The sequence below is a fragment of the Onychostruthus taczanowskii genome, unplaced genomic scaffold, assembly GCF_017590055.1.
Source record: "Onychostruthus taczanowskii isolate IOZ18803 unplaced genomic scaffold, ASM1759005v1 scaffold5, whole genome shotgun sequence".
Lineage (NCBI taxonomy): Eukaryota > Metazoa > Chordata > Aves > Passeriformes > Passeridae > Onychostruthus > Onychostruthus taczanowskii.
Window position 1 is genome coordinate 2235704 of NW_024502568.1, and position 10734 is coordinate 2246437.

At 41.6% G+C, this 10734-nt stretch overlaps 1 protein-coding gene across 3 annotated transcripts in view; it reads right to left on the reverse strand.

Moving 5' to 3' along the window:
* ERCC6 (ERCC excision repair 6, chromatin remodeling factor) overlaps nt 1–4268 on the reverse strand; it is a 44301-nt gene extending 40033 nt beyond the window's left edge. The window contains exons 1-3 of one of the 3 annotated variants that reach the window (XM_041415756.1): nt 4147–4268; nt 2948–3381; nt 393–513 (exon numbers count right to left, since the gene is read on the reverse strand). In XM_041415756.1, coding sequence (XP_041271690.1) covers nt 393–513; nt 2948–3378 — 552 coding nt within the window. In that variant the 5' untranslated portion in view covers nt 3379–3381; nt 4147–4268. Of the gene's footprint in view, nt 1–392; nt 514–2947; nt 3415–3879; nt 3981–4146 lie in introns of those variants that run through there. The other 2 variants (XM_041415757.1, XM_041415755.1) reach the window with 2 other exon arrangements.
* Nucleotides 4269–10734: the final 6466 nt, after the last annotated feature.

Here is a 10734-nt window from a genome sequence, read left to right on the forward strand (position 1 = left end):
ATACAGACAATGAAAGAGGGTTAAGGAAAAGAACTCAGGGAAGGAATAACCATGAGACCTGAGATTTAGTTAAACTACTGAATCATGCCCTAACAAGGCTCTGTCAATTATCCAAATACTACTGTGAAGGTTTTAATAAAATTAATGCAAATGAATCTTCTGAAATGGGAGACTGGAACTTCAGTTTTATATCTTGCTCCAAAACACAGAATAAAAAAAAAAATTCAGCACTTTAAATACTTTAAATTAGTATGAAACCATTTCAAATTAAAGGAACAGCAATTCTAGATGGACTCTGAACTATATAATTAAAAATTATATAACAAAAGCCAAATCTTAAGGCAAAGTACAAACTCAGTATTGCTAACAGGAAATTACTGTAATGCAATTACCTTGTTATATTTTTGCCGCTTCACAGAATCTAGTTTTCTGTTAATATTTTTGTTGTCAGCAGCTTGAGGTGAAAGTTCCTCAATAATTTTATTTATATGTCTCAGAGATGTTGTACATGATCTGAAAAAAATAATAAGATTGCAATGAACTGGTAAATTCTAGAAAGACAAAAAGCATACTCTCGATTCTGACAATTTAAAAATTCCAGGAGATTTAACAAAAGACTTAAAAAGCTCTAAAGGTAAGGTTCTGAATAAGCACAATATATATAAAAAACACTGGAAATATCAACACTTTAAAAAGTTGTACATCATAAAATAATTTTAAACTAAATTTTGCTAATAGTAAAATTCCAGCAGAACTTAAACTGAACAACCACTGTAATAATTAATACTCAAGTTACAAGTCTGATGATGACAAGCAAGAGTGGTTGTTTTCATTACTCAAGGTAAACAAAACAACCCAAAAATCTAAATGGGAAACCCCATGTTTTGATTTTCTAAAATGGTTTTAATGGTTTGATGCCAGTATATAAGGAAACCTGTATTTTTTAGCTTTTATGCAAAAAGTAGATTACAGGACAAAAATGCAATTTTACGAGACAGACTAGTTCAAAGAATGAACAGCACGTCAACATTAAACTTCTCCTACTCATGCACTACCATTTTTCATGTTTCCATATAAAATATGAAATTCAAGTAGAACTACATGCTACAACCTAGTATGCTTCTGCAGTTGAATTCATTTGCAAGGAAGAAGGAAGTGCCCCACCATCAAAAGCAAGAAACCTAGGTTTGTTAATTCATATATCAGAATAATTTATAAGGATCGACAAATTAGAATCTCAAAGCATTATGAAAAAAGTCAAATACAACTGTTCACAAGACCTGCAAAGCAGCCATTATTCCCCCTGTATGCAAAGAAAAGCAAAAAGGAAGGCTCCTCTGTTGCCAGGGAAGAAGATTTTGGGCCACACTTACTTCCAGCTCTAATCTGAATTCTACCACTGTTATCCTTCCTAGGATATTCCACTAGCTCCCCAGCAATTACTGCCATCCTCACTTCTCCATTCTCTTTTAACATTTTTGAAACATCCCCATTCTCACTTTCCAGTTGTGCTGCTTTGCAGTACACCATCCTTCTGCACATCTCCTAATTTTGGCTCTTGCTTCCTTGGCACTCTTTTCTTCCACAAAACTTTAACTAACAGGACTTTGGAATTTAAACTGGATTTAACTCCAAACATTTTTATATTTCTCCTTTTTCACACTTAAATTTGTGTGTACATTATAGAATCATGCAGCTGCTACCGTGAACTCTGCCAACTACTCAGAAACCACTTCTTGCCTCATATTTTCTCTAGTCATGCATTCACAGTGCTACAGGATTTTAAGCAATTCCATCGTCCTTTACTCATGTGTAAGTTCTGTTACTCCCTCTGCTCAAAGTCAGCTACACCTGTTAATTTTCTCAAAAATTAACTTTCAGATTCTCACATTACATTTTATGCAGACAAGATTCTGCAAATCTGCATAAACCATTTGCAGTCCCTCATGCAAATCTTGTTTTATGACTTGGCATGAAAGGTGAAAACAGAGGGATAAGAAAAATCATAGGATGCTTCTGAAAGAAAAATGGGAAAACATAAACTAATTAACAGTGCTGTGCATCACTCTTTCAATAACCACGTGCTCTAATTGTAATGGTTATGCTGCTCCATTCTTTCTCTCAAAAACACCTTACTTATTATGTTCTTCTGCTCCACAACACTTGAAATTAGATTTCAGTGCTGCCAACTTATTTAACTTCACATCTCCAAACCCAAGCTAGAAAATTAATGAAGGACATATAATTGAGACCTATAGAACTCTTGAGCACTAAAAAAATACCGTTAATGCAATACAGTGAAACATACACAGGTAGAATAATTTACCTTGCAATAGTTCACAAAGTAACTCTACAATGAGACTAGAAACAGAAAGGGAGATGAAAATTTGAAAGATTACTGGCTCCTATTCCTCAAAGTCTTCTACTATCAATAGTATCAATGTTACTTATGCATTTGATTCCTTCAAGGTATCATTAAACACTCCTTACAAACACTTGTGATGAGGCTGTTTTGGTTGTAGGACATTCATGAGATGGAGTCATCCAAGCTACAGAAGGAGTGTAACTCGAAGGGGACAATCCCACAAAACATACAGAACTGAGGAAGTGACACTTTTTCTGACTGTAACTTTGAATAACAGAGTATAATGCCACTCTCCACTGCCCAGAAAACAGATGCATCTTGGTGAGGTACGAGACAAAGCAGAAAAAGGTGCACTCTACGCTGCTGCCTTGATGCATGACTAGATTAGTCAAATAAGAGCAATGAAGCATTATCCAATGTGAAAAATATTTTCTTCATTTCTAAAAGGTGACTCCAAAGAGCACGCGTGATCAAGCACTTTCAAAACAGCTTTTCCTCTTTAAGATTTTAAAAACATGAGACACCAAGTCTCATTAAACTGTCAGTAGCAGAAAAAAAAAGGTACGAAAAAACACAATTTACCTCAAATCCTCCAGTACTGACTCATACTCTTTTGATGCATTAGCAATTTTTGCTGCTTTAGTCGCTTCGTTAATTGCATTATCTACTTGCTGAAGAACTCCTTGCTCCAACACATCCTGGTCATAGACATCAACTCCTAAATCTTTGAGCTCAGCAGCATGTGCACTACATGAGACAGACTGAATCTGCTGCCTGTCGATCTGTAAAAGGGGATGTCCTCTTCTGGGCACCTCCAAAGGAACAGCCATGGAAGTGGAAGCCTGGCAGTCAGCGTTGGGTACTCCCATACTATTACCCACACCATTGTCACAAATGCCATTTTCCTGCTCAGTTCCCAAGTCCTCAGCATTATGCAGGTAATCATTGCTTGAAGTAGTGGCAGACTCTGGCTCTTGGATACTATCTGGCAGGGGACTCTTGTCTGTTGGCATCCTCTGCTCAAAGGCAACAAAGAAGCACATTATCATAAGAACATCCACACATACAAAGGTCCTCATGAAGACTGTGCCCCCCCAAAAAGTAAGGAAACCAATAAGCATGTTTATAATAAATTATTGTTTCAAAACACCTGGTAGTCTAGTTCTCCATCAGTGCTCCCTGCAAAGGCATCTCCACACCAACTTTCACAGACAAAAGAGTGACCAAAACCTCTCAGAGAAAACTATGTTTAACCCTCCTGGAAGACACTGATATGAAGACAAATAAGACAACGTGTAAAAATCACTCTCCTTGCCAGACAGTGAACTCAGTCTTGTGTGTAAACGGTCATGCTCCAGAAGACTGTGTCGTAACAAAAACACGCACAACTCAATATACCCAAACCCCAAAAATACAACTTTTGGAAACAGGTTAAGCCTTGCCATTGAAAGCACGAGTGAGTGTAGTAGGCTGTAAGCTCTAGTTTGACAGTTCAAAAGTGGAGCATAAAGCACCTCAGTTCTCAGGAAATCAATGCTGGACTGAGTTCCTAAGGCAAGCCTGGAGCTGGTATGGTTCAGCAACCTCTCCTAGCACGGCAGCCCATGGATCTCAGCCCCACCTCACGCTTTTCTCCCAGCCGCTGGGAACACGCCGGCACAGGGCTCGGCCCTGCATTCAGGCAACAGGTACCGCACCACGGCCCGCCCGCCCGCGGCACGCCGCGGCCTCTGCCCCGCCCGCACCAAGCGCCGCTGGGGCAGAGGCGCCGCTTCACCCACCTCTGTGTGCGAGCGAGCGCTGGGCAAACGCGGCTGGGACGGGCAGGCGCGGGGCTCCGGCTGCCGCCGGGCTGTGCCCGAGCCGCGGCCCCGCAGCGCAGCGGGAGCGGGACCGAGCCGAGCCGAGCCGAACCGGGCCGGCCGCACTGCTCCCACCGGCACGGCTCGGGCACGGCTCCGGCACCGCGCCTGCGCCTCCGCGTCACTTCCGCAGCGGCGGGGACAGCGCGGCGGCTGCGCGGGCAGGTCCCGTCTGGCCTCCGTGGGGCTGAGCTGGTGACAGGAGCAAATAGGAAATGTGTGCGACGGGTCTCACCGCTTCCTCTGCCTGCTTACCCCTTCTTCTGCTTGTTCACCGCTTCCTCTGCCTGTTTACCCCTTCTTCTGTCCGTTTGCCGCTTCTTCTGCATCCCCATTTAGCGTCGTGAAACTCCTGCCTCCAGGCCCCCTCCTTGGGGCAGCAGAACTGAGTTTACTTGCTGGCAGCCTTGGTCCAACTGTGAGAGGAAGAATGTGTAGCAGAACACACAGATACTAATAAATAATTCCAAAAAATGTTGATGGCTTTTTTTCCGGCTTTATTCTGAGCTACAGTTTCAGGTCCTTGACGTTTCTTCTTTTCCATTAACTTACTGCTGTCTTTTTCTGTCTGTGAGTCTCAGGAAAAGAGAATGGATTTTCTAATACCTTTCTAAGACCTGGACCTGAAAGGTCATCATGCAAATAAAGCAGTGCTACATTGATAAACTCTTTGTTTCCTTTACTCTGAAATCCACTATTACTGCAAATATCCCGTAGCATTTAGTGACTACAATGAGGAAACGTCTAAATCTTCACTGCCATGTTCTAAGTAGAAGGAACGATGTTCTGTAACTGCTGAAACAATTTAAAATGTGAAGTCTTGCAGCAGACTGAGAAAGGCAGCAAGCAGGGACATGTAAGGACAGAGCAGGGTCAAGCTGCTGTCAAGGCCTTTGAAGCTTGTTCCATGGTGGTCCATCCTTGGTGCATTTGCAGCACTATGCCTTTCTTTAACTTTTCAACCTTGACACAGTTTTACCCAAGCAGGGGAGATCTGTCCTTTCGCTCTGTTTTCAGCCTCACCTATTGACTGGAACAGTTACAAAGGCTGTAAAAGTACAAAATCTGTGTTATAGAACAGAATATCTTTGATGTTGTATTTTTAGTGCAGTTGTTTTCACGTAGAAAATTAATTTCTAATGAACCAAAAGTTCAGTTCTGGTTTTGGCTACATACACATATGGCTTCTGATATTCTCACATTGCATGTATGTATGCATGCATATTTATCTTTTGCTGAAGTATTTAATTGCATTTATGTTCATTTTGTTTACCTTTTTTTAAAATTTTTCTACATGTAGATAACTGCTTGCCGTGGTGCAGCTACTCTGCTAAACCATTGGCAGTGTGGTTTCATGGGCAGGACAAGTTCTGCTTGTTTGATTAGTTTTTTTTAATGTTGTAACATAGCCACAGACTTCACTCCCCCCTGTATGCAAGCATTAGTGATGACAACTATTGCTGGAGCTGGTTTTGGCAGGTTTTGATATGCAGATAGTATGTCTTTTACTTGAACTAGCTAGACTGGGAAGTTAAACTGTGTCTTCCCTTACTATCAGCCTTGTGGGGTTTCTGGGAAGGATCCTGGCAGACCATGTGAAGCAGCAGCTCAGAGCTCACCTGTTGGATCTGGAGGGATGTGAAAAAACTCAAACAGACCCCAAGGAAGCTCAAATAGAATAACAACTTGGGAAGGAAGCAATTTGTTTCTGTGGCTCTGAATTGGGTAATGAAAAATTAGGTTCTGTAAATTATGGTCAGTGAGTAGCGGGGAAGGGGCAGTGATTTAATTTTTAGTCATAATTTTTTCAGTTTCCTGCTCTGAAGTTATCCCTATAACTATGATAAACACATCCCAGGGGTGCACCCAGTATAACCAGTAACAACCTACCGTGTCTGAGTGCTGCTTCTTAGCAGGAGATGATCCTCTCAAGCCCCTTGTGCTGGACAGCCTGGTTGTGCTGTTAAGGCTGTGACCTGCTGGCAATTGGACAAATCTTCATCCTTGCTTTTCAAGTAGGCCTTTCCTCCACAGAGTTTGGGATGTATTTTGCCAAACTGGAGGCTAAGGAAGGACTTTGCGATAGAATATATTTATGGATTTTGTTCTGAGGAAATGCTGTATGTGGGCTGTGACTGGTCACAATGGAGTAGGCACACAGAAAGGCTTGGACTGACTGTCTAAGAAACAGCTAATCCAAACCAGTACATTTTTATAGTTAAGTGACTATGAGATTTGAGCATCTTTGAGCTTTCATCACACCAGTGTTTACATGCATTAAGGTGACCTGAGATGGCTGAGCCTCAGGCATGTGACTGCTACTTTTCTTTGTGGAGGAGTCCCAGTGGATGCAGTGCTTTGCTAAATATTTAAAGATGTTCCTTTGTCCCAAAGTGCTTAGGCCTAAGATTTTCATTTATTCATAGAGCTTAAGCCTAGGCAGGACCATTAGATCATTCTTTCTGACCTCCTGTGAGACACTAAAAATACTCAGTAACTTCTACATCAGGCCTGAGTCTTGGAGACGAAGTGGCACAGATGGCTTGCCAGGGTATCACATTTTGATTAAATTTACTGAACAGTAGAAAATCCACTACATGCCTTGGTAGATTTTTCCACGATTGATCCTTCTAGCTATCTTTCATGTAGCCTGAAACATTCTAGGTTAAAAAAAAAAAAAAAAACAAACAAAAAGAAAGAAGTCATGTGCTTAAAAGAGAGGCTGGTCTGTTAAACACAGAGGAAGGAAAGACTTCAATGTAATTTTAGAATAAGCCACAACTTTTTAAAATCTTGAGGTTGAATTTCAGAAGAATAAACTTTCCCTTACCTGCTTAGACTTCTGAAATGTCATGGACATCAGAGGTTTCACCTACAACTTCCCTAAGCAGTTATGTGCTTCCCTGTGCTATAGCTATTCCCAGAAATACTGCTTTTGTGGCTGAGCTGATCAGCTGGCTGCACTTGTCCTGCCTGAGGCCAACTTAGAGGCCAAAAATCCCAACATTATTTTGGAGGGGTCAGTTATTCAGGTATGGAGTGTCCTAGTACAGGCAGAGCTGTTCTGCTGAAAAACAGATGGCAGTACCAGATTTTAATGCATATCAGTTTAGCTTTTCTATTTTTCAGTCCTTTCCTGATGAAGCATCAGCTGTAGGTCTGAGCCAACACCCTAGGAGATTTCTGTGCTGGTGGTGAAAATGCTACACTGAGGCACACTGATACTTTTAAAACAAAATGCCAAAACTGTGAAGTTGTGATGAAAATAGATAATAAATGATTTAAAGACTGCATTACTTCTCAGGAGGGCACAGAATTGCCGGCAGCATTGGCAGAAATGGGAATTCCATCCACAGTAATAAAGCATCTGTATCTCTTTGTACCAACGAGTTGAGTGGCAAGTATCTCTCAGAGCCATGGCAGTGTAATAAAGCTAATATATCAACCTAAGAGAGATGCTAAGCTCTTTGAAAATAATTGTGTAGTTGGCAAGCAATAACTGCTACTCTTTATATTGCAGAGAAATAAAATTGTGGTTTTTTTCCTTCCCTCACTCTCCCTGCTGTGGTGCATTTAAGAAATTAAATGCAGAAATCTACTCCTAATGCACTACTAGGTTGGAAAACTAATGACTGCAAATGGGAGCAAATTCCAGAAGTGAAGGTTTCTCCCACTGCTTTTCTTTGGTTCGATTGCTCACCTTTTTTATTTCCAACAGATGTTGCTTGACAACAGCTCACGTGTAAGGGAGTTCTTGATAATACAAATCTTTCAGGAAAGCTCCATATTTGTGGTTATTTGGGCTGTATTTTTCTCCAAAGGAATTCAAAAGTGAGTTTCTAGGCGAAGGCCTTTTTCTGAGCTTGCAGCCAGATCATTGCTTCTCGTGTGTCTTTGCTACATATCTTTCAAAGGTGTGTGTGCACAACGTTTTTTAAGGCCCTGTATAAAAATGAGAAGTAAATCATAGAAGTTTAAAGAACTGAGTAAGCATGTAATGGGCTGTTGGCATCAGTCTTCTGCAGGCAAATAGGGAAGATAAACCTGGGTGTTTATTGACTTTTCAGACTAGCCTTTCACATATTGCATACTTCGTAGTTGTTCCCTGAAAAGCTTAGGGCAAGGCTCTGGCTCTTGCACCCCAGAGCCAGGATCTTCTACTGCTGTCTTACCCAGGGAGCCAAAGCCTGCTGCTTTTCACTGCTGTCCACTTGTCTAGGTCTCCTTGCAAAGACTGCTAGCACCTGTGATGCTCCCCAAAGCTCGCTGGCAATCCTGCTCAGCCTGTGTTTGAAGTGTTGATGGTGCCAGGAAGAGAAGCGTAATAAATATTTCAGTACTTGAAAATCTTTCACCTCCTCAAAAACTGGGCTGTCAGAGACCCGGTGGTGGCCACCTGCTGGCTTTAACACTAGAGGGAGGCATCGCCTAAAAGAAATCACAAATGCTTCTCAAATAGCAGAATCTAGAACGATTTATATGTCTTGGAAGGGAGAAAAACACTGATTTCTTTTTAAAGCCTCTGTTTTTATTGGAATACTTTATGGGAGGCCTCATTTGTTGCTGAGAACGCTCTTGGCCAGAGTGAAATCCAACCTCCTGATGAGGTAGGCAGATTCAGCCTGCGCTGCTGTGCTTTGTCTCAGCTGGGGTCTCCTGGGACAGCACTTTGCTCCAGGCCTGGAGGTAGCGCAGCCTCTATAAATAGCCCACTGCTGAATTGTTGTGTGTCCAGATTTCGAAGGGTAAAGAATTGTGCCAAAGGATAAAGAATTGTGTTGTTTTAGTTCAGACTGACACACTCAAACCGATTTTGCTGTCTGTCCTCAGCAAAAGGCACAGTACGCAGGGCAGAGGTCAGGAAGATGAAATGTCGGTGCTTCACTCTGTATTCATTTCCTAATTGCAAGCCTATAAGCAAAGTAATAGGGATTGGCTTAATGGTGGTGGCTATGTAGGAATGGTTACTGTCCCTGAAGCGTTTTTTCTCTTTACTCTATTAGCTTGTCCTGGTGCAGCATGGATCCTGTGCCATAAAAATGGGAGGTAGTGCACAGCTCCCTGATTCATGATAGATTTCTATGCCTGTAAACTGAATTTTTCTACGTTGCACAAAAAGACCACAGAGGAATAGGAATGGTTATTTGCAGGCTCCACTCAGAGTTTATACAACTCTAAGTTGCTGGCAGCAACTCAGAGTTGTATAAAGCAAATATTATACTGAGCAGAGAGCTAAGAAGGGAAGTAGGGTAAAAGAAAGGGCTCAGGAGCTCTGTGTAACCTCCCCAAATCTTTCAATGGGTCCTGTTCAGTGGAGATGCTTATTTATTCTCCTAGAATTTTATCTGCCTTGACTCAGTTGGTGAGCACAACTACACCTAACAGGCAAAGGTGGAAAAAGTGGTCTGAGGTGGTCTTTTCCAACAGGTGCGAGGGAATGAAACACTGCTGAAGGAGCAAGAGAGGCAGAGTTGAGATGTGCAGGTAGGGGCAGGAACAAATGTGAAAAGGAGATGTGTAGATGGGGACCAGGGAGGAAGCAAAAGATGTGAAAAGTGAGGGAAGGCCTGTTTTTAAATTTGGGGACCAGAATTAATTGCTGAGCAGGACACTACACTGAGATATGTGGGTGGCTGCTTTGAGTGAACTTAAATCTTTGCATTTTGAGGTGTAGCACACATGCTGAGGAGTTCAGGTGCTCTAAGATCACTGAGATGGAGGTCTTGAGAGACAGGTCTATTGTCAGAAGGTGCTCAGAAGACGCTTCAAATGGATGACAGGAATTTAAAAGAATAATAAAATGTGTAAATTACAGCCATAAAGACTTTGTTTAGAGTTACTTAAGCTGTTCCATGAATTTATCCTTTAACAAGTTCCAGGCAGTGCCTCTTGTCCATTTTGGCAACGCTTAAAGTGTCCTGAGTCTCTGCTGGAGTAGGACTTGGTACTCTGTTCTTATTGCATGGTGCTGCTCCATCTCAGCCCTAGACTGCTTCTAATAAAGGAACTTTCACAGTGTCTGTCTGCAGTTTCATTCTGTTGAATCCCTTGGATAACTCATCATCTGTTTCTCACCAAAGGCCTTGAGATATGGTTTGTTAAACAGCTAAAAGAAAATTGCACTGTGAAAGCTGCTGATGTAGTTCCTTTTGCCTTTCAGAACATAATCCAGCAGATTTGTAGTTATTATAGCAGATTCCTGTTTAGAGCAAGGAAGATTTCTCAAGGTGCTGTTTAAAACTTCCTGGTTTGTGCTGCAAATTGTTAATCAGTCCATGACAGCATAAATAAAATTAGAGGGTTTAATTAAAACTAATGAATGAGTGAATGGAGAATACACAGCATGTTTCACTTGTAGTGCAGTGGTGCTGTGAATAATTAAAATGTCACAGAGTAGGAGATGTCTTAGTAAAATTGTTAGAGCTGCAAAAATAGAGGCCCCCAGACTTTGGTAGTTTGGGAAGGTTTTGCTCTTTAAATTGTTGAAATACATTTATATAAGTTAGC